A 23,963-nucleotide genomic window follows, 5' to 3' on the forward strand; every position below is an offset into this window, starting at 1 on the left:
GGTCAAGATCTTATTCAGCACAGTTCTAATGGAAGTAGTGAACTGAACGGAAGCATAAGATTGTCAGCACCTGCAATCAATAATCAATCTACGGGTGCCACCTTGACCATAAGCAATGATCAGCTTCTCTCACAGAGTGCAACATTAAACGCTTCAGGTATGCAGCTAATGATCCAGCCACGAGAGGCTTCATGACGTTTCATAGTTACAGGGCTCTGCACCTGGTCAGCAGAGAGAAGTCACCTGTCTTCTTGCGTGACGAGTGTGTCAACTGCACGTTCTAATACGTTTGATGTGATTCTGTGATGATTAGTGGCTTATGTATAATTCTAGGACACAGAACTGTCTCGAGTGTTATTAACCTTTTAAGGTCGTTTCCACCTTCTAAAGAACAAAGGTAAATAATCTTATTCAAATATGCAAGGCATTGTGTATGTCTGCAAGTCACAAAGCTGTCCCTGTGTCACCCAGGCTGAAAGTGCCTCTGGCTCGTTACTTTGTGCCCTGCGGTGGGAATGTTTGGGCACCAGCTGAATGTAGGATGGCAGAATTAAAAGAAGACATCTTACTAAGGTTTTGAAGTATAGGCTTTAATAAAAAATAAAAGAGCTCCAGTAAAATAGGTCACAGCTTCATAAGTAAACGTTAACAGTTGAGGACGCCATACCTGTTTGCCTTCCTTGTAGAGATTTCACTACTTTCTTAGCCCTCTTTATTTTCCAACTCTGTATATCATTTTTTGAGAAAAAAATTTAATCTTTAGATATGTTTGTACCCCCAGCTAGACTTTTTTCCGTGCTTAATTGAAATGCTTTCTTAGCCAGTACTTCTTCTATTCACTGAAAGATTGTGGTGCATACTGTATGGTAAGAAGTATACTAAATCTGGGTGTGTCATGTTGGGCAAGGCAACTACGGTCCCCTTGCATTTTGGGTCCTAGAAACGAACAGAGCAGACGTTTATTGAAGAAGCCGTAAATCAGTGTAGGATTAACGGCAGTAGCGATACATAAAGGGGAGAAGGGCGCCCAGCGAGCACGTCTCGGGTGGGGGGTTGACCTGGTCGGGGCGGCCTCCCGAGGCGGGAGCCCTGGCCGTGGGGGGGGCATTTCTCCCCCGCGAGTGAGGGCTTGATGGATCTGCAGATGCTGCAGGGTGGGGACTTGCTGAACTGAAGCAGGTGGTGAGCTGAGGCAGCTGCACACAGTGAGGTTCCACTCAGGACCCTGAGGGGCTTTCTGTCCACCCCTCCCCTTTGCTAAAGGGTAAACTGACACCCGGCTGGTTAAGAGCCGTGTTGGAATCACGTGTTGGCGGATCTGGGCAGATGCAAAATCTGGACTTCTGGCCGATGACCGTTTCCACTGTACCACTGCTCTCCGTGTGTTCCTGTCTCTACTTTGCTCTTAACTCTGTCCCTCCTGCGTCGGTTTGCTTGTTTAATTTTGGGGCTCTAAGAAAATTGTATCCCAGAACTGAATTCTTGTACTTACTAATTTGAAATGAGAGTCTTTTGGTTTTGTTTGCAATTAAGGGGAATTTTGTTTTATATTCTAATTGGCTATGAAAGCTAGTACTTTCAGGTTATAATTTAGCCTGTAATAGGTAAGACTTCTACAGTATATCATGTACTACTCAAGTTACATAGCAAACTTGTTTCTGCAGCTGTTTCCTGAAAGTCTTAGTTTGTGTCTTTTTGTAAAGGACTAGACACTGTGTTCTTTCTTGTCACCTCTGGGGTTCTGATCACCTCTCCCACCCTGCGTGGTGCGCGGTGCGCGGTGCGTGTTGCAACATGAAGATGTGTCTCTTGTGTTTGGCCCTAATGAGTGGTGTCACGCTCTGGTGGGGGTCTATGTCCTGGAATGCTGGGATGTCAGGCTCTCCCCGCCTCCTCCTTCCCTGAGGAGTAAACTGGCTGTAGGTGGTGGAATCTTACATCTCCTTGGAAGCCCTGCTTCATGTCTGTAGTGAGTCCTGGGCAAATCGATGGAAAGACAAGGAGAGTTTTAGGTGTTTCCCTGTAAATGGAGCGGGGGTGTTTTGCGCTACTTGGTGACCCTGGGCGTTCGCTGGTACAGCAGATTACTTAAAGCTGGTGATGTTCTGATCAGAATGGAGAAGCGGATGGAGGGAGGGCCCAGGAACGCAGAGGGCTCTGTTTTGGCCACCTGTATTTCTTTAAACCTCTGTCTTCTGTGAGTCAGACAATGGGTGTTCCACCTTGTACATCTGCCTCCACAGATACAGAGTGATGGTCTCACGGGCAGGGGAAGAGCGGTCAGTTGTGTACAGGGCTCCTGTATGCCATGCACTGATGTTTCTTTAAAAACAACACGCATGCCCCTTCTGATTTAATTTTTTTTTCTCTCTTAAGACTTATTGTTGTAGAGCCAGCTGAGAACTTTTCTCTCTTCTTCTTTTTTGATGCCACTTTAGCTTAATTTGGTACCTTAGTAAAAAAATTGTTTTTCAGGAGTTTCATGATATTAGAAAATAAAAGATGTGCTCATAACTAAAGAACATTTGTTTAATAATGTAGTATCAGTTATTATAAATACAGGATTAATTTTGTATAAGCAACTCAGTTGTATTACGATCTCAAATACCTTTGGCATCTTTGAATAATCCTGAATATAGGAAAAGATTCTTCATATGCTGAACCACTTGATCCTTGACTCTAAGCAGATGTTTTTAGAGAGGTTTGCGTATTCCACTAGTGCTAGTTATAATTAAGTGGCTGATTTCATCTATATTCTATTGTCAAGAGATTGCATCTTAATGGGCAACATTTATCTTAGAATCAGTCAGCCCCAGGCCGAGCTTCAGGCCACACCAATAAGAACTGAAATTGAAGTGACTTTGAGATTAAACATGCCTCTTCTAAGATGAGCACCAAAATACAAACTTTCGGTGTCACCCGGTGAAAGTCATGTTGCAGGCCCTTGATCACCTGTGGAAAGCATCTGTCTTCTGTGAGTCAGACATTAGGTGTTCCACCTTGTAAATCTGCCTCCACAGATACAGAGTGATTGTCTCACGGGCAGGGGACGAGCATGGTGACTGTGCGCACGGTTGTCGTCGTTAACTCTCTGTGTGAGCAGCACGTGGTGGGCTGCCAGCTTCTAGGGCAGCTTCTGGGCTCTTTGCGCCTTAGTTGGAAGTAGGCTGTTACCATTTAGGGATTTACAAATAAATCGATGTGCCCCGATGAGTCAGAATTTCACATCCAGAACGAAAGCATGTGCTTTTGTTCAGATGTGTGATATGGGTTTGAAGGCCATTTCCAGATCCGATCCAGGTAACACCCATGACAAAGGGTTTTCCTAGAAAATGGGCAAGTATTCTATAAGTACCCTTTCAGAGGCAGAAAGTTATTATTAGTAGAGGCTTGAAATTTAGCACAGCTTTTTAAGGAATTTAACATTGTCTTTTTGTTCTTACCTGAGTCTTTTTTTTTTTGATTTTAGAATACTTTATTTATTTATTTATTTATTTATTTTAAACATTTTTATTGGAGTATAATTGCTTTACAATGGTGTGTTAGTTTCTGCTGTATAACAGAGTGAGTCAGCTGTACATATACATATATCCCCATATCTCCTCCCTCTTGCGTCTCCCTCCCACCCTCCCTATCCCACCCCTCTAGGTGGTCACAAAGCACCCAGCTGATCTCCCTGGGCTATGCGGCTGCTTCCCACTAGCTCTCTGTTTTACATTTGGTAGTGTATATATGTCCATGCCACTCTCTCACTTCGTCCCAGCTTACCCTTCCCTCCTCCCTGTGTCCTCAGGTCCATTCTCTGCATCTGCATCTGCATCTTTATTCCTGTCCTGCCCCTAGGTTCTTCAGAACCTTTTTCTTTTTTTTTTGTTAGATTCCATATATATGTGTTAGCATACGGTATTTTTTCTCTTTCTGTCTGACTTCACTCTGTATGACAGACTCTAGGTCCATCCACCTCGCTACAAATAACTCAATTTCGTTTCTTTTTATGGCTCAGTAATATTCCATTGTATATATGTGCCACATCTTCTTTATCCATTCATCTGTCGATGTACACTTAGGTTGCTTCCATGTCCTGGCTAAATAGAGCTGCAGTGAACATTGTGGTACATGACTTTTTGAATTATGATTTTCTCAGGGTATATGCCCAGTAGTGGAATTGCTGGGTCATATGGTAGTTCTATTTGTAGTTTTTTAAGGAACTCCCCCATACTGTTTGTAGATTTTTTCATGATGGCCATTCTGACTGGTGTGAGGTGGTACCTCATTATAGTTTTGATTTGCATTTCTCTAATGATTAGTGATGTTGAGCATTTTTTCATGTGTTTGTTGGCAATCTGTATATCTTTGAAGAAATGTCTGTTTAGGTCTTCCGCTCATTTTTTGGGTTGGGTTGTTTGTTTTTTTGATATTGAGCTGCACGTGAGCTGCTCGTAAATTTTGGAGATTAGTCCTTTGTCAGTTGCTTCATTTGCAAATATTTTCTCCCATTCTGAGGGTTGCCTTTTGATCTTGTTTATGGTTTCCTTTGCTGTGCAAAAGCTCTGAAGTTTCATTAGGTCCCATTTGTTTATTTTCGTTTTTATTTCCATTTCTCTAGGAGGTGGGTCAATAAGGATCTTGCTGTGATTTATGTCATAGAGTGTTCTGCCTATGTTTTCCTCTAAGAGTTTTATAGTGTCTGGCCTTAGGTTTAGGTCTTTAATCCATTTTAAGTTTATTTGGGTGTGTGGTGTTAAGGAGTGTTCTAACTTCATTCTTTTACATGTAGCTGTCCAGTTTTCCCAGCACCACTTATTGAAGAGGCTGTCTTTTCTCCATTGTATATTCTTGCCTCCTTTATCAAAGATAAGGTGACCATATGTGCGTAGGTTTATCTCTGGGCTTCCTATCCTGTTCCACTGATCTGTATTTCTGTTTTTGTGCCAGTGCCATACTGTCTTTATTACTGTAGCTTTGTAGTATATTCTGAAGTCAGGGAGCCTGATTCTTCCAGCTCCGTTTTTCTTTCTCAAGACTGCTTTGGTTCCTCGGGGCCTTTTGTGTTTCCATACAAATTGTGCGTTTTTTTGTTCTAGTTCTGTGAAAAATGCCAGTGGTAGTTTGATAGGGATTGCACTGAATCTGTAGATTGCTTTGGGTAGTAGAGTCATTTTCACAATGTTGATTCTTCCCATCCAAGAATATGATATATCTCTCCATCTATTTGTATCATCTTTAATTTCTTTCATCAGTGTCTTACAGTTTTCTGCATACAGGTCTTTTGTCTCCTTGGGTAGGTTTATTCCTAGGTATTTTATTCTTTTCGTGGCAGTGGTAAATGGGAGTGCTTCCTTAATTTCTCTTTCAGATTTTTCATCATTGGTGTGTAGGAATGCAAGAGATTCTGTGCATTAGTTTTGTAGCCTGCTACTTTACCAAATTCATTGATTAGCTCTAGTAGTTCTCTGGTAGCATCTTTAGGATTCTCTGTGTATAGCATCATGTCATCTGCAAACAGTGACAGCTTTACTTCTTCTTTTCTGATTTGGATTCCTTTTATTTCCTTTTCTTCTCTGATGGCTGTGGCTAAAACTTCCAAAACTATGTTGAATAATAGTGGTGAGGGTGGGCAACCTTGTCTTGTTCCTGATCTCAGTGGAGATGGTTTCAGTTTTTCACCATTAAGAATGATGTTGGCTGTGGGTTTGTCATATATGGCCTTTTATTATGTTGAGGTAAGTTCCCTCTATGCCCACTTTCTGGAGGGTTTTTATCATAAATCGGTGTTGAATTTTGTTGAAAGCTTTCTCTGCATGTATTGAGATGATCATATGGTTTTTCTCCTTCTGTTTGTTAATATGGTGTGTCACATTGATTGGTTTGCATATACTGAAGAATCCTTGCATTGCTGGGATAAACCCCACTTGATCATGGTGTATGATCCTTTTTAATGTGCTGTTGGATTCTGTTTGCTAGTATTTTGTGGAGGATTTTTGCATCTATGTTCATCAGTGATATTGGCCTGTAGTTTTCTTTCTTTGTGACATCCTTATCTGGTTTTGGTGTCAGGGTGATGGTGGCCTCATAGAATGAGTTTGGGAGTGTTCCTCCCTCTGCTATATTTTGGAAGAGTTTGAGAAGGATAGGTGTTAGCTCTTCTCTAAATGTTTGGTAGAATTCGCCTGTGAAGCCATCTGGTCCTGGGCTTTTGTTTGCTGGAAGATTTTTAATCACAGTCTCAATTTCTATGCTTGTGATTGATCTGTTTATATTTTCTGTTTCTTCCTGGTTCAGTCTCGGAAGGTTGTGCTTTTCTAAGAATGTGTGCATTTCTTCCAGGTTGTCCATTTTATTGGCATAGAGTTGCTTGTAGTGATCTCCCATGATCCTTTGTATTTCTGCAGTGTCAGTTGTTACTTCTCCTTTTCCATTTCTAATTCTATTGATTTGAGTCTTCTCCCTTTTTTTCTTGATGAGTCTGGCTAATGGTTTATCAATTTTGTTTATCTTCTCAAAGAACCAGCTTTCAGTTTTATTGATCTTTGCTATTGGTTCCTTGATTTCTTTTTCATTTATTTCTGATCTGATCTTTATGATTTCTTTCCTTCTGCTAACTTTGGGGTTTTTTTGTTCTTCTTTCTCTAATTCCTTTAGGTGTAAGGTTAGGTTGTTTATTTGAGATGTTTCTTGTTTCTTGAGGTAGGACTGTATTGCTACAAACTTCCCTCTTGGAACTGGTTTTGCTGCATCCCATAGGTTCTGGGTCGCCGTGTTTTCATTGTCATCTGAGTCCCTTTTTAAGGTAATGTTGATGAATGAATTGAGTTCTGCTTTCAGTGAGAGAAGGATCAGTTCTTTGTTTACTAGTTCTTTGTGAGGTTATTTTGACCTCCGTTTCTCCTAGATTTAAGTGCAGTCAGTTACTTACTTCCCAACAGCTCTGAAATGTTAACGGCCCCTACCAGTGGGTGCACTTTACCATCAGATGCTCTTCCCACTCTTCCTGAGGGTGAGGCCAGTCAGGGCATCTTTCCCGTTCCCGACTCCCCGTCTCCTCTCACCACTTTTTTGTTAATCTCAAGAAAAAAGTGATCTCACACCTTGTCAGCTTGTTACGAAACCCTCCAAAATTATCATTAAGTTTTCTTAGAGGCTGTGAAGACTTATCCCAACAAAGACTGAAAACAGGGTGGGTTTGATGAACATACAGAACTTGTTAATCCTTTAAAGGTTACTCTTTTTGAGTTAGAGTCATGCAGTGAAGTAGGGCTTAGATGGCTGTGATGTGTCCCAGGAGAACAGAAGAAATAAGAAAACGTAAGTGGGAACTAAAAGGAAGAGTCTACAGTGTTTACTTCAGTGTTGAATCTTCATTTTCCTGTTCAGAGTATTTAATTTGAATTTTAAATTACGGCTTCTAGAGCTTTAAGCAGATACTTTCATACGGCTAAGAGCTCTATAGTAAACAAATATAATGACAGCTTTTAATTAGTTTAATCATTTAATTGAATGCGAAAGAAAATTTTTAAACACAGGTTCTTTTCGACCATATTGAGACTAGTTCTGCCTGAACTAGGGTCATCCTTCTTGTGGGAAGTCTCTTGAATTAAGAACATTATTAAAGGTTGCATCACCACCACACTGTTTGAGTTGAAATATGAGCTCTGGCCTTCCGTGAAGTTGTTCAGTCTTTTCTCTGAACTTTGCGTCAGGGTTCACCTTAGTTAATGAACTCGCAGGCTTCTGTTTTCTCTTTGCATTCCTTGTGCTGCACGTCCTGGAACCTTCCACTACCTTAACCGTCCTCAGAACGTTGGACGTAGTTCACTGGTCGGAAGGGGAGAAGGTCTGCGTCTCCTTAGTTGCAGGAGTTGTGGTGAGGTCTGGAGTCCTGTGGCTACTCCGGGATGATCCCTGAGCCCATGGTGGTGCTCTTGGCCGACGTGGCCCTCACACCACCGTGCTTCTCCCAGCCCGCGCCCTGCGGCCGGCCCCGTCCTCTCCTTAGGGTTCCGACTGAACGGCAGCTCGTGGAGCTGCTCCTCGCCAGGTCCTGCAGGGTCCTTCTTGTTCATCCTCACCCCTCCCGATGGCGGGTGTGTGGAGGGGATGCCCGGTGAGGAGGTGGCCCGGGTACCTCCGCAGATCCACACTCCCCTCCCGTCCTGGCGGCCGGGCACGCGCGCTGTGCAGACGCGAGTGAGGGGGGGCTGGCGAGGTTCTCGGGAGCCGCGTGGCTGCTTCAGAGCGGAGACTCCCAGCCTCCTAATGGTTGTACTGCTTTTGAAGGTTCCAGGTGTGTGCAGCACAGTGTGGGACTCCGGGAGTGTGGATCTGTGGAGGACGCCAGTTACAAGTAAGTAGCCTGGTTCCCTGTGCCCGACGCGGGCAGACCCAGGTCTCAGCAGAGGACCGCGGGAGTCTCGTGGTGTTTTGTGTTCAGACCTAATTAGGGACTAGTGTTCGGAATTTCTGCTTTAGGTGTCATCTTGGGGTCGCTAGCACCTGGAACGGTGGCTGACGCAAGTGGGTGATAAGTCACGTTTGCTAGGTGAATGGAAGGACAGCTTGTGAGAATTGTGCGTGTGTGTGTGTGTACACGTGCATGTGCATGTGTGTTATGCTTACAAGTAAAAACTTTAAACAGTTGTGTTTTGTTGGTGCCCGCCACAGGACTTTGATAGTACCATGCTAAGCCCATTTCGTTTGCCAGTAGGTGCATGAGTTTCAGTGTTGTGGAAGAGAAGGCCTTCCTTTCTTTGCCCGATCTGTCCCAGACGTCTTCCTTTCTGTTATATCATTAGCTACAAGGGGAAAATATTATAGTGTTTTGTTTTGTTCTCCAAAGAAGATTAAGGTGCCCTGCAGGATAAATTAGTATTTAAAGGATTGCATGAGGTTGATTTTGATTGCCTGTGTTTCAGAATAGGTGAACGTAAGCAGAGTTGTCAGATGTTACACTGTGGAGCTGGTTGTCGCTCAGTGGGTCCCATTTCATTCCTCTCTCCAGGCTGGTCTCTGGTCCTGGATGAGGACAGTGTCCTGGAAATTCTTGTCTGAGTCTCCTTCTGCACTGGCAGCGGTGACTGGGCCTCAGGGTCACTTTTTCACTCTCTTTTACGGCTTTTTTCTCTGTTTACACTTCAGAAGCAGAGTACATTTACGTGTAAGGACGTGTAGATATTTACAAAAGCCTTGCCATAACGTTGGAATCAAAGATACTGTGATGCCTTCATGCACTTTCACAAGCTTAGGCACTGTAAATGCTGACTATGACAGATGCGTTCCTTTATGAGAATTGTCTTCCCGTGCGAATAACATTGGACTTACCTACTTTCCCGTTTTGCCTCTTCTGTAGAACTTAATGCCACAGCTGGAAGCCTGCCTTTGACAACACCCATGTCCCCATCTGCCACATCTGCCCAGAACCTGGTCATGTCCTCATCGGGAGTGGGGGCAGAGGCCAGCGTCACGCTGACCCTGGCTGACACTCAGGGTTTGCTCTCCGGGGGGCTGGACACGGTCACGCTCAACATCGCTTCTCAGGTGAGTTCCTGTGTTCCCCCCGCCCCACGGGGTCGTCCCGGGGAACTTATCACTTTCCTGAGTGTGTGTTCTGAATACGCTCTTTCAAAGCTGAAGTGGTTTTTTCTGATTAAATTGAAAAAGTAATTTGTTAAATGCAAAGTGGGGAGTACAAGAAAATCCAGACAATACAGAAAAGCATTTAAAAAAATCCACTACCCAAACGGAACTGCATTTAACGTTTGAGTGTGTCTTCCCTTCTAAACCTTTCTATGCATACGTACAGATGCGTATTTTCTAACTTTTACAGAAATGAGCTCACGTATATATCGTGTAGTGTAAACTTTTCCCCCTCCCATTAATTATATTGTGAATATCTTCCCATCAATGATTTCAGCAGTGCAGACGTTTGTAATGGCTGTACCACCGTTCGTCTTGTAGATGAGTTTACTGAGGGGCACTGCATTGCATCCAGGGTTTGTTATTAGTAGGGTGGAAATTCTTATGCTCTGTATCACTTATGTTCTTAGATGAATCCCTGCAGGAGATGTGCTGGATAGAAGGGTGTACATTTTAGATAACGCATTGAGCTTAAGATGCCGAAAAACCTTTCACAGCTTAATTAGAAAACTCATGAGAAAGGATGATTAATTACAGTGATGAATCCCTGTAGTAAAGCGCTGTAGGAGTTTCGACAGCGGACCTGTCTGCTGGTCCCTGTCTGTGCGTGTGCCCGGCTGTGCGTGTCGCTGGCTGTGAAGAGGCAGGCTGGGCAGCAGAGTAGACAGTCACCTGCTCTCCTGGCTGGAGCCTCGTCTCCGCTCTGGGCTCTCACTGTGCAGGGAAACGCTGATGGCTGTGGCATCCAGAGCAGGGTCTCTTCTGATCCTGCCACAGGTGCGTGCTGGCTGTTTTGACTGCAGGAAGATGGGTTAGCTCTTCTAGGTCCTCCCTCTTTCCCTTTGTAGAACGGTCACGTGTCCTCTGCTCGCTCTGGGCTCACGCCCTGTGAGATCCCCTGCCAGCATGCCCGGCCCTTTCCCCAGGGAACATGTGGGACACTGCATGCGAGGGGCTTCTGTCCCGGCCGACCAGAACGCTCCCTCCCAGGCGATTTTGACTCAGCAGCCTGGGCCCCCTGAGCAGTTGAGGGGTCTACAAAATTCATGTGCACTTGGGGAATGAGAATTATTACAATTTCCACCTCAGTGTAAATGAAATATAGCAAAGAAACAGACTGCAAGTAATAATACAAACCAAAAATAAGTGACTTCTAGATGATGCCATTTTAGCGGATTCAGGTCATCATTTCTGTAAGTATAGCTAATTGTTGAGCATTTATTTTATTAGGCACTTGATTTTTGAATCAGGGCATTTGCATTAGAATACTTAACATTAGCCTTTGGAACACCAGCCATAAGCTAGTAAATCACGTCGTATTCAGGATTCTTTTTAATTAAGCTTTTTTATTTTGAGATAATTGTGGATTCGCAGGCAGTTGTAAGAAATAGCACAGATCCTGTAGACCCCCTACCCAGTTTCTCCAGTGGTAGCATCTTGTAAAACCAGGGCACCGCACCCTCCAGGTGTTGTCATTGGCACAGTCAGGACGCAGAACACGCCCATCCCCACAAGGATCCCTCAGGTTACCCTTTTAGCCACATCTGCTTCCCCTTCCCCCTGACAACTGCTGATCTCTTCTACAGTGTTGTCATTTCAAAACAAAAAGGAATTGTAATTTCCCCTTGATAAACCTGTATGAGCTAAGAGTCTCAAATGTCTTAGCTTTAGTTGGGAATATATGAATTTATTGAGCCAGCACTTCTTCAGGTGTGTCAGAATTTCTGGCCAGCAGTTGTATTTGTTCTTGATTAATAAAATAAGGAAATGTGAATTTATTAATTTTGATTGACAAATTTGATTGATTTTTCAAAATTGGGTACCAACACTGGGTACCAACTGTCTAATCAGAGTGGGGGCCAAAGCCAGACACAGACACGTAGAAGTGCAGCAGTAACTGCTACTTGAAGATAGCAATATTCAACCGACTTCCCTGTGTAAGGGGGGTAGTGGACATGATGCTTTATTAGGGTACATAGGAACTTTTCAATCCATCCCACGTTTGTGTAAGAAAATTGGACTGATGGATGGAGATACCTAAAATGTTATTTCACTTTATAAAAAATCGCCTATGGAAAGTAAAGAATCTTAATTGAAGCTCTCTTTTTTCTAGAATCTAGATGACCTTGTAAATTTATTTTCTGCCCCATATATCCCATATTCTACCCCGTTGCCTTTGTTTCCCCATCTGCCTTGGGCGGCGTCTTTGCAGTAAGAAGTGCACCTGAAATCCTCTGGTGGAGGAAGTGCTCACAGTGCCGTCTGGCCCTGCATTTCATCTCCCTGCCCGCTCCTTGCCTCTGTCCTCCCGGTTGGGGCTCAGCCTGTGTCAGTCCCGTGAGGGCATTGAGCAGCAGCCCTCCCCTTCAGCTTGCAGGCCCCCAGCGACATGGGCCATGTTCTGTGTGGCCGTGTGACCCCTTACCCCTTAGCATCGTGCATTGATGGGGATTCTTCAAATCCATGGTTTTGAGTGAGTGTTTTGAGGATGTGTGAAATACACTTAGAATCAGCTTTAATGGTAGCAGTTCGAGTTGTGTTCTTAGTATGGAGCCTGCATTTGCAGTACAGTGTTGGTTCCTTTAGGTTGAACTTCGTCTCTGCACTTATTCCCTGCATCGCCCTCACCACATCCATTCTCTCTCTCTGTCTCAGATTCACAGTCAGTTGATAAAGGTGTGCTGGCGTGGCAGTAAGACTCAAAGTAGTTTTGTATGTCTATTTTTAAACAAATGTCCTTTATATATATATTTTTTTTACAAGGTTACTGAGATATAATTTATATATCGTAAAGTTCACCCATGTATTTAAAGTGTGCAATTTAATGGTCTTTAGTATGTTTGCAGAGCTGTACAACCATCACCATATCTAATTTTAGAACAGGTCATCACCTGAGAAGAACCCTTGTCCCATTAGCAGTTAGCAGTCACTCCCCAAGTCCCTCCCTCGACCCCAGATCCACCCCACCCCTGCAGGTCTCCCCCAGCCCCTGGCAACCACTGATCCACTCTCTGCAGATTTGCCGATTCTGGGCACTTCCCATAAATGGAATCATAAGACTCTGGTCCTTGTGACTGGCCTCCTTCACTGGCTTGCACACGTTGTAGCCGTGTCATCATCATTCTGTTTTATTGATGAATACTGTTCCATTGTATAGCTGTACCACATTTTGTCTGTTGGTTCATCAGTTCATGGATATTGGGGTTCTCTGCCTGTTTGGGCTGTTGTGAATAGTGCTGCTGTGCACATTCCTGTACAAGGTTTCAAGTGGATGTAGGTTTTCGTTTCTCTGAGCGGAATTGCTGAGTCATATGGTGATTCTGTGGTTAGCGTTTGAGGACCTGCCAGCTTGTTTTCTGAAGTTACTGCACCATAAGAGATCTTTTAAATTACAACTGGATTTGATCATGTCACAACTTCTAAAGCAGTAATCACCTCTGCCAGGGTCAGCAGTTCCCAGCCTTGCTCACGGACCCCGCTCTCTCGGGCCCTGGGGGTGCGGGCTCGCCCCAGGTCATCCTGGTGAGCCCCACTCCACAGCCGTCGGCAGCCTGTGAAGAAATCGCCTATCAGGTACAGCACAAGTTTTATCCACAATCTCTCATAGTTTTCAAAAAGCGTAGCTTCAGAAGGGATGGGATGGAGGGTCCTGGAGAGTCCTGCATGGCCGGGCTCGGCGCCAGCCTGAAGACATGTGTCTCCCGAGAGACGAGCAGGTGCTGAGCAGGAAGGACCCGGGGGTGGGGGGTTAGCACTGGGTCTCGTTTGTTCCATGATTTTCCAGTAATGCGGAAGTGTAGTTTTAAATCTATCACTGTCTTCTTTACTTGCCCACTGATCAGATTGCACGTGGCCATTTACTTGCCTTTGTTCTTTTTGTAGGATTTCCTGTCATACCTTTGCTGATTCTTTCAAGTCTTGCTATACTTTTTCATAGTATACACGTTCACGTGTGTGTGCATGACCTATTTCTCCTTTGACTAGTCCTTTTTCTTAAACGCAGTTTGGCAGCGGGGGTGAGGGTGGACGAACACGTAGTAAATGACAGAGTTCCACGTATAAAGGCCTAAAAACTCCTGGAACTTTGCAGAGAAGTAAAGACGAGGGGTGAGGACCTCGCCCGCAGCGGCCACGACAAGTGACCTGGGGGCCGGGTCTGCGGCTGGGGTCCCAGCCGGCGCCGTGCTCTGCTTCCCAGAGCCTGCCCGGTCAGCGTGCTTGAGGCACGCCTGAGCTGCTCGTTGCAGCTGCTCCCACGGGAGGCCAGGAGGCCGGCCGCCTCCCACAGATGACAGCCGAGCTCGGGGGCTGGGTTCGGGGCGGGGCTGCCTGTACCCCTTGCGCCGGTCCCGTCAAGCCGGGATTTCTGACCCGCTCCAGGTGACGGACGTGTCTCCTAACCTGGCCCAGGGTGGGCAGCCCGAGAAGGAGGGCCGGCTGCACCAGTGCCTGGAGTGTGGCCGCACCTTCGCCTCGGCCGCCCTGCTGCTGCACCACAGCAAGGAGATGCACGGCCGGGAGCGCATCCACGTCTGCCCCGTGTGCAGGAAGGCCTTCAAGCGCGCCACGCACCTCAAGGTACACCCCCGCCCCCCTCCCGGCAGCGTCGCTGCTCTTCGCTTCAGGTCAGAGGCGCTGCACGGGCCTAGGACTCCGTGGGGTCAGGACTCTTCCTAGTGAGCGACACGGTTCCCATCTCTTTTCGAGGAAAGGCCCATGGAGGTGAACATATTTACAGATCACCTCGAGATGCCGTTTCTCCCATCGCGGGGACACGTATGAGAGCTCTGTCGGCACCTATGAGCAGGGCTCTGGGGAGGCAGGAACTTCCGTGACGGCTGGCAGGCTGCAGAATTGGTCTGGCATCCTGCAGGGGAATTAGGCGATACCTAACCACGCGAGAGCGGCTCCCACCATGAGAGTTGGCACAAAGGCATATATGCCCGCCCGAGCTCAGGGTTAGGTCAGCGTTGTTCGTAGCTGCCAGTCATTGGGGACAACCTGAGGGTCCCACTCTGGGATGTCCACACAGTAGAGGAAAGAATGAGGAAGGGTACTGTGATGTGACTTCCAGGACCACCGGTCAGGGAGAGTGCCCAGGCCTGTGACTTCCAGGCCAGAGCCCCTCCTCTGCTGCTGCTTAGTTACCAAAAGCACGAGAATCCTGTGACGCCTGATTGCACAGTGAATCCCACTCTTCCTTTTTCAGGGCCTTTAGAGGAGACGGTCAGTCAGTAAACCGAGTTTCTGTTCTCCAGGCCTCCATCTGCCTGGCACCTCTCGCCTCTTTTTCTACTGTTTTCTGAGATGAGAAGCCCCAGTATTAATGTGTTCTGAAAAGAGACTCCATGTTCGTTTTTAAAAGCAAAACACTGTCAAACGAAGTCTTCTTGCAGAGGCTGCAGCGCGAGGTCGGTGAGGTTGGCGAGCGCTCCTTATGCCTGAGGGGCCCCCAGCCCCGCCCGACCTCTGTGTGCCTCTGCCTCTGCCACTTAGAGCCTCTGTGCTCCTGGTCGGGTCACGTACCGTCTGCAGCTTCAGTTTCCTGCTTTATAAAATAAGGGTGTTAATACTTACATTTTAGGGTGAGTTTGAGGAATATAAAGCACTTAAGGCCTGCACTGAGCTCTTAGTAGACAGTACAGAAATTATAACTATACTAACGTTACAGCCTGATAGAGAAGAAATCCTTTTGAAGAGGGAAAAGAATAAAAATGGTTCAAGAAAATTTAAGATGTTTAAAATCGTATATGTTACTATATATAGACATAACTCTTCCATAAACATCCACAGTTTGAAATACTAAATTTGGCCTTTTAATACTTATAAGTTACTTTCTCTTGATGACCTTCAGAAATCTGGAATTTTTAAAAAATTACATTGTGCCAGAAAATAAGGAAGTACCCATCACACCCACATGCAGTATATGACGGGACCGTGTCAGGGGGACACGGGGGCAACTGAAAGAGTTCCTAGGGGCCAAAGCTGGAGCAGCCGGGGCAAGAAAACAAAGTAGAATTGGGTTATAGCCCACAGTGCAAAACCTCCACGATCGTTACTGGTGGAAACATGATCGACTGAACAGGCTGGTCTCCCGTGCAGAAGAATCCCGAGTAGCCCCTGTGGATGCTGTCCCCAAGAGGGGGTGGCCCCACTCCTTAGGGGCGAGCGGCAGCAAGGGCACGTGATGGGAGGGGGTACAAATGGCCGCCCTTCTCTGGAGAAACCTGACAGATGCTGCCTGCGTGATCAGAGTCAGTGCCAGCAGTGATGATACTGTGGGATGGAAATGGCACGGAACTCCCCACGGCCCACACCCCACAGCCCACAGCCCTGGTCTGGTGATGAGGAAAACATCAGGCACCTCTCAGTTGAGGGACATCCTGCAAAATATCCAGCCGGTCCTGTAACAACTGTCACGGTGGCCGACAGGGAGGGAGGCCGAGACACCACCCCGCCCAGATGCAGCCCAGGGGCTCGGGGGGAGCCTGGGTCTCCCTGGCAAGCTGCAGGCCCGGCCTCCCATCCACCGGGTACCACCTCCGACTCTGCTCCGGGAACGCCCACGAGGGTCCGGATCGGAGGCGAGCCTGTGGTCCTCCTCCCACTGACGGGCCTTTCTGCGCCGGGTTTTCCTCTCCTGTTTCAAGTCTAAAGTTCTGGTAGGATCTTCAGTATTCCTCACATGTGTGTTTGTCTTTACCAGGAGCACATGCAGACGCATCAAGCCGGTCCTTCCTTGAGCTCTCAGAAGCCGAGGGTGTTCCAGTGTGACACTTGTGAGAAGGCCTTTGCCAAACCAAGCCAGCTGGAGCGACACAGCCGCATCCACACAGGTGACCGCACGGCGGGACCCCCACAGCCGTGCTTCGTTCCCCCTCCGCCCCTCCGTCTCCTCGGGACCACGGGCTCGGCCTCCCACCCTCTCTGATCTTCTGTGCACCCCTCCAGGCCTCTATTCACCTGGCAGCCGGGCCAGAGCCCTCGGAGGCTCCCCCTGAGCACCCCCGGCAGAGCCCGCCAGACCTCCCTGAGCCCCCGAGGCCCTGCGGCCACAGGCAGGTCTCTCCCCGCATCCAGCTCTCTGTCTGGCGCCCACCCTGTTCCCGGTGCTCTCTGGTGGGTCATCGTCTTCCCAGCCCTTCTGTCCCTTTGCCGGCCGTCTCTGACTCACCTTCACACGGACGCCTCCTCCCGAGAGGCCCTGCCCCGCTGGTGCCCCGGCTGGCATGAGGGCCTCCTGTGTGGTCAGCAGGTGCCCGGCAGCCCTCCCCGGCCTGCGGGCCATGTGTCCTCAGGGATGCCCCTTGCCTGTCAGCGCAGACCCGGCGCCCACCGGGTGTCCAGCAAGTAGCTCTTGAGTGAAAAACAACCATGTGGTTACTTCATAATGCATTCGTTCAAAAGCACAATCAAGAGAAACGACTGCCGTTTTTACTAGCATAGATGCACGTGAAGGGTTTGGCATGTGTGTAAAGTGGGCACCTTGTGGCTGTCACTGGGGCCACGTCCCTGCTCACATGGGTGCCCCGTCGTCACTCCAGCTCCTGATGTCTTCAGCTTCCCCTTCCGTCTCCAGAGAATCCCAGCTTCTGAGGACGGTGTGATCAGGGTGGGCCCGCAGGGCAGTCTCCCTTTTGGTCACTCCCAGTCATCTGACGAGCGACCTAGTTCATCTGTGGCCGTTCTCGTTTCTCAGGCATGACGTCATCATAGTCCCAGGCCCAGAGTTCAGGGCAGGAGACCTTGGGGGGCCATTTTTGGGACTCTGCCTGCCCTAGGCAAGCTGCAGGAAGACCTCCTTTGTCGTTGGCTGTGGAGGGACACCTGGGGGGCTGAGGACCAGGTGCTCCCAGGACAGCCCTGGGGGTGCTGGCACGTGACCCCGAGAGGCAGCGTGGCAGAGCATGTGGGAAAGAACCTTCAAGGCCAGGGGGAAGGGCTGTGCCAGGCCCTGGGGCAGGAAGGGACCCGGTCCCTGGGACTTGGAAGTGGGTGCGTGACAGCGAGGGGTGGCAGGACTGCCAGGGCCGCAGGGGGTGGAAGCAGAGAGATGCTGCGTGGGGCGGGCCGGACTCCGCAGTGTGGCTGTAGGGCAGGCGTTCACCTGGGCAGGCCCCCAGCGGAAGTCAGCTTGGCGACTTTTCCCTCCATTTGTCAGTTTCCACGTCAGCTTGAAAGCAATTAAGTACCGTTTGAAGCATATTGTATAAACCATACTTTTAGTCAATTGGATTTGATATTCCCATGTCCTTAATGTCTTTTTGCTTTTCTGCTCAAAATGGATTAGAAACATTTTGTTTGAACCATATGTGCTCTACCTTTATTTCTGGGTGCTTCTAGGACTTTCCATAGCTTTTGATCAAGGTGTCTTTCATGGCTCCCCATGGAGTGGCCTTGCTGGAACCCTGTGGGTTAGCATCCTGAGTGAGGAACGTCCTTAGCCTGCTGTTAAACTCGCATCCCTTCTTCGGAGTTACTCTGTGCTGTGTGTGCTCGTCGAGCGCCATCTATCAGGGACGCTGACTGTGCTGTCTGTCCCCAGGGGAGCGGCCATTCCACTGCACCCTCTGCGAGAAGGCCTTCAACCAGAAGAGCGCGCTGCAGGTGCACATGAAGAAGCACACGGGGGAGCGGCCCTACCGGTGCAACTACTGCGTCATGGGCTTCACGCAGAAGAGCAACATGAAGCTGCACATGAAGCGGGCCCACAGCTACGCGGGTGAGGCGTCCTGGCTGCACGGTGCGCGGGGCTCTGTGAGCTGAGCGGTCCGCGCCCGGCCGGCCCCCGGGGGTTGGCCCTGCGTCCCCGCCTCAGGCTCAGGGTCCAGGTCGGGCGAGTCTGTGCCCTGTGGCTCCGCAGATGGGCCTCCGTGTCCCCGAGCTGACTCCCCCGCATTGGTGCCGGCAGGGCAGGGGCGTCCCTCTGTCCGCCTTGTTTCCCGCGTTGTCCAGGAATGCCCGCACCCTTTATGGAGACAGGCAGGGGCGGGGGGCTTGGGGCGGGGGCTGGAACGCAGCCCGCGGAGTGTCTGCGACAAGTCAGGGAGGGTTACAGCCTGCGTCTTGGGCTTGCTCTGCCGGTCTGGGTGCTGTGGCCACGAGGGGAGTCGGACGGCCTGAGCGTGGCGGGAGTAGTGCCCAGGGCTTTCCTGGAGCCACAGGGGTAGGACCCTTCGTGTTGTGAAGTTTTTGAGGAAGAGGAAGTTCTAACATCTACACACTAGTGCTTCGTGCTTTACTTTCTGTTAGAAAACTTGTGCCTGTCGTTATCACTAGTATTAATTAGTAATCGCTCATCAAGGATGTCATACGCACATAGGCTTTATGAGCATAGGGAACGAGCGCTCTGTGCGTATTCAAGTATTCGTATTCAAGTAACAGTAATTGTCGTCACCGACAGAATTATGAAACCTGCAGCTCAGATGACTTTTTTCACCGGGAAGGAAAACAAATCAACTTAGGAATTTCTTGTCTCCGTTTAAGTTGTCCTTATTTAAATGTGAATAATTTTGTGCTAGTGAATGTCTGGGACTCTTTCTTTATCACCACGGCAGGAACCTTGCAGGAACCCGCCGTCCCCCAGGAGCACGGAGGGGAGGTGCTGAGCCGTGCGCTCCACCTGGAGGAGGTGGAGCCGGAACCCGCGAGCGAGTGGCAGACCCTGGCCAACGTGTTCTGACACAGCCCGGCCCCGAGAACGTTTCCAGAGTGAAGTGTGGAGAAGAACAAAGCCCTTGGGATTTCTGTTTTGAAGCCTCAAGTGTTAAAAATGTTACCACAACAGCTAGAAAATTATCTGAAGAATCATTGGCTTTCAGAGACTTGAGGAAGAAAGCTGGGAAAGGTGGAAGCATGTTGCTGTTGTTCTGCAAATCACTGAACTCAGGTACTACGTCAGCAGTCTCGCCTACTCCGTGGCCAGTGCGTCTAGTTAAAAAGAAATTAACTGGATCGGACTCTCATTGTAGTGTGATTTCTTTGTATTAGCAAAGACAGAAGTTAACGTGGAAAAACCCAGATAGGTTTTCCTTCATGCTTTCTGTTATAAGAAGCATAGCTCATGAAACAAACATAAGATAGGTGCATGAAGTTCGGAAAAAACGTTACAACACGCAGGGAGGTTTTTTCCATCTTTTTCTCTGTGAATTTTGAAATTAGTAGAAATTGACTCTAATTTTTAGTCTACCATAAGTTAATATAACTAATACCTTGAGAGATGGCCGGACCAGTTCTCTCTCCATTACAAATATCTAATCGTTAGTGACAAGAATGCAGTGTCTGGGGCGTACACCCGGGGAGTAGAGCAAGCCTGACACACACGTGAGGATCCAGCTGTCCGCGCGGGATGATGCCACTCACGCTGCCCGAGTCGATACTCGGGTACATGGGTCGGGCTACCGCAGAAAGCACAAGCCATGCACTGCAGGTCCGAAATCACAGAATGGTCTCCTGGGAACAAAGGGACTGCAGCCCTGTCCGCCTCAGTGATTAAGAAGTGTATTTGTACTTTGAGGGTAAGAACCTGTATGAGCCCCGTGGTTTTCTCTTCGTGCATAAGCAGGTGTATTTTTTATTTCAGGGAATTCTTTAGTATCATCAATGGTGCCACGTTGAACATGTCCCAAACCAAATCCTACCCCGCGCTGCCCGCGCTGGGGCAGAGTGTGTGTCGTTCCCACAGCATTCCAAAGATGGAAACTTCTTTACTTCATGTGAATCTCTCCTTTGAAATTATTTATATGTTCTATATATAAATACATATGTACATATACAGATATATGGGCCTCTGTGTGGCCGAACAGTATATTTTGTAAATAAGCACTAGTCCCAGTTACAGAGAGAGCGACAGAGTTTTTACCTCCCAGCGAGCACTTCAGATCAGTATTGTATTCATTTTATTAATAAATGGATATCCTTGTCATTGTGACATAAAGCTGGGGTTGGTTTTTTGTTTTTGTTTTTCCTGAAAAATAATCGCCTTTATTTTCTCTCTCATTGCCTCGCTGGTTTCAGAAGAGAGCAGTTTTATGATATAAATATTGTATGGACTTTGTATATTAAGAGAGGAGCTCATTTCAGATTCCTGAAGAAAGAGACATTTTACTGTTATTTTTTGAAGGGGCGTCTTTTGATTTTTTGTTGTTCACGCTTCTGGCATATGTATATAAGTAACATCGATAGTGATATAAAACCTTTTGTTATGTGAAAATATTTAAGTCAGAAAACTGTTAAATAATATTACTTTTTTTTTTCAAACTGCTTTATGTATTGTATATTTTTTTAAGGGAGAAAAAAAAAAAAGCCTTATTTGACTTATTCTTGTGATGCTGGACTTGTATACCCTGAGGTTTTTCTTGGATGTCAGTGTGTATACCTGGCTGCAGTCTGTTATTCAGAATAATTGTCATTGCGCCAGAGTTAAAGGTTCTGCTTTTATTGCACTTTTCTTTTATAATTTTGTATTAAACTATTTTAGAAATGTTGATTAATTTTGGTGAACAAATATCTCCGAAGTTGAAATGATTGAAATCTTAAAAATTTTGTTTTTGCTAGGTTATTTATTTTGGTTTCAGCATTAAATGTCATCTCAGGTCAGTCTCTAAAAGGGGTTTGTTTAATTCCTAATTGTATAGAAAGCGTAGTTCAGTGAATTGTATTGGTGCACTGCCCAAGTAAGGCCTTACCAGGTGAATCTAAAGCCTACTTTTATTTTGGTTAATGAAAAAACAAATCTATCAATAATCTGTTTTGTGGGTTTTCTCAGTTTATTATCAGGCAAACACAAGACATTAATGTATTCTTTTGATTTACTTCCTAATTATAAAAGCTGCTTCTTTGCAAGACATTCCTTGAAAAATAAGGTTTTGTAAAGACATAATATCACTTGAACTTTTTGGTGGAGTGGAGTACAGGTTGATCTTTATACTTTACTGGTTGATAAAAAGTCTTCTGCCAAGAGATTTCTAGTCTCCTGCATAACCAGGGTTTTGAGGATAGATAATTGTATTTTTAAAAATATCTCATCATAGCGTATCTGCTTTGGAAATAACAATAAATAAAAAATGAAGTTAGGAAATGTGATTAATTTTTTTCTTTTAAAATAGTTTGGCACATGAATTCCTTTCAAGCTCAGGTTTTTACAGAAAAGCATTTTAATCATATTTTCCTGTACCTCTGCGCTTGACGAACGCTACCCTTGCAAGGTTTATTTGCAGATCTTCAAACTAAAAATCCGAATATGGTGTGATGACAGGCAGGCCGTCTGTGTTAGGTAGCAGTGTCTGTTGTTTTCACTGTTGGCCGTACTCAGCGGTATCCTGGTCATAAATGACCAGGCAAGAAAACAAAGTAAGACTGTAAAGTAGTGCCTTTAGAAAGGGCGTGACTGTCTTTAACTGTCTTCTGTGGTAATGTAACGGTGAAGCCCTTCAGTAAGCCGAAGGAGGGTGCGTTCCCTTCCCACCCATGATACTGAACTGGAAACTGGGATGTGGCTCACAGGCCGCTGGGGGGCAGGAGGCAGCTGCACAAGTGGTCGCGTCTGCGTGAAATGGCGGTAGATGCAAATGGAAACACCTTTGCACTCCCACGCCCTGCCCCAGGCTCTCCTCTGTCCCTCTTAAAGGCAGGCGTGTGGTTGGAGGGTCCTGCAAGAATGGGGCTCAGCCTGCAGCCTGTTGGTTCAGCAGGAAGTCCCTCAAATGTCTCCTTATCCTCTGACAGCACGCTACTGACAAGATGAGGAGAATCGGTCCTAAAGTGAGTAGTTCCCATCCTTGCGTCAAGTTTCCATCTCCTCCAGTGTCAGCACTGAACTAGCGAGTGTTTCTCCAGAAGAGTATTTTGTAATTCCTGCCCATTGCCGTTGGTGAGCTTGAGTTCTACAAGAACACCAGTATTTATGCGCAAGAGGAGCGTGCGTTAGTACAGGGGCGGAACTCTGAAAAGGAGGTGGGTTTCTGTTCTTCCCACGGAGCTTCCTCTTTGCAGAAGGGTAGTGATAACTCATGAAGGTACACATTTTCAACATTAAAAGATCATCACTCAGATTTATGTAAGTCTGAAACAGCTAAGGTGATTTTTATTTTTTCCTGGGCTTTGCTCAGAGGGAATGGTAAGAAGTTTGCTGTTCTCATTGCTTGTTTGTAGGAAGAATATTGCTCTGTTAGTGTTCCAAATACGGCGGGTGGGGGAAGGGGCTGCTCTTCCAGGAGCGATCAGGTCGTGGCCCATTTGTTCCCTCCACCGTGGATTGCAGCTGTTTAAAATGGCCCGGCCGAGTGTTTCCGGAAAGCGTGGCTTTTGGGTGGTGTAAGATTGCTGCTGATACTTAAACACAGTCAAGGGCACGAGTCTACGGTGCGTCCTGGGCTTGGGCAGAGCTGGGAAGTCAGGCCTTGGGGCCTCAGGTCAGATTAGCCAGGGCGCTGACGGGCCGCCTGTCTTTAGGCAGTTCGGTTCACTTCTCTGGTCTGTAAAATTAGTTGATTAGATGTCTTCCTTCCCAGCTCGAGGACCTCTTCTTAACCAGTGAGCTGTGGTGTATCGGGAGGTAGTTCTCCAGGGGTCTGTCTCATTTCTGCAAGTGTTAGGGGTAAAGCACTGGCCATCTCTGCTCCACGATCTCTTCAAGGCAGTTTGAAGAGAATACGACCTCGGGAGAGAGGACATCTTCCTCCAGAGCCAAGTGATGCTTTTCTTACTGTCCCGTGTAATCGAGGTATGTCTCACCGAAGCAAAGGTCAGGCCGGCTTGCCGTGTGTTTATTGGAGACTCAGGTTCCCAAAGCCCTGCTTCCTCTCCCGGGACACGACACCCTGCGTGCAGGCATCACCTGGCCCGCTCTGGGCTGCGTGTGGAGGTCACCTGGGGTATCATCACAGACGCCGGGGCTCTGGTGCCTCCTCCTGCTGTGAGTTGCCAGCCCCTGCTCTCTGGCCCGGGAGCCTCAAGTCTCCTGCCAGCAGCCGGGAAGCTGGCGGGTCTTCTTCTAAGCCGGCAGGTGGGGAGAACTTACCATGTTTCACTAGTTGTTGGCAATATGTTCCCGGCTCAGCATACTCTATGAATGGAAATTTTTTTTTACAAATGTCAATGATTAATTTATTGTGCACCACCCATAGTGTTATTTCTATCACTGAGGAGATGTTACTGTCATGCAGTACCTTTAAAGTGTTAAATCCCTCTACTCTCTAAGGAAAAAGTGAAAAACGGGGCAACACACAGCCCCACCCTCTCCTTTCTGCCAATAAACAGGTATTTCCCTGATTTTTAAATTCTCTATCGACCAGAAGTGATGGTTCTATGCCACTAGTTTAGTATCAGAA

At 47.2% G+C, this 23,963-nt stretch overlaps 1 protein-coding gene across 5 annotated transcripts in view; it reads left to right on the forward strand.

The window, feature by feature from the left end:
• The window catches only part of ZNF236 (zinc finger protein 236), a 102,066-nt gene extending 80,444 nt beyond the window's left edge, over positions 1-21,622 (forward strand). For 4 of the 5 annotated variants that reach the window (XM_082668487.1, XM_082668488.1, XM_082668489.1 and 1 more), the window contains 7 exons: positions 2-157; positions 9,347-9,534; positions 13,078-13,206; positions 14,014-14,211; positions 16,340-16,469; positions 18,179-18,355; positions 19,191-21,622. In XM_082668487.1, the coding sequence (XP_082524613.1) occupies positions 2-157; positions 9,347-9,534; positions 13,078-13,206; positions 14,014-14,211; positions 16,340-16,469; positions 18,179-18,355; positions 19,191-19,315 (1,103 nt within the window). In that variant the 3' untranslated portion in view covers positions 19,316-21,622. Of the gene's footprint in view, position 1; positions 158-8,277; positions 8,345-9,346; positions 9,535-13,077; positions 13,207-14,013; positions 14,212-16,339; positions 16,470-18,178; positions 18,356-19,190 lie in introns of those variants that run through there. The other variant, XM_082668486.1, reaches the window with a different exon arrangement.
• Positions 21,623-23,963: the final 2,341 nt, after the last annotated feature.

This window comes from Grampus griseus, assembly GCF_964374135.1.
Source record: "Grampus griseus genome assembly, chromosome: 12".
NCBI lineage: Eukaryota > Metazoa > Chordata > Mammalia > Artiodactyla > Delphinidae > Grampus > Grampus griseus.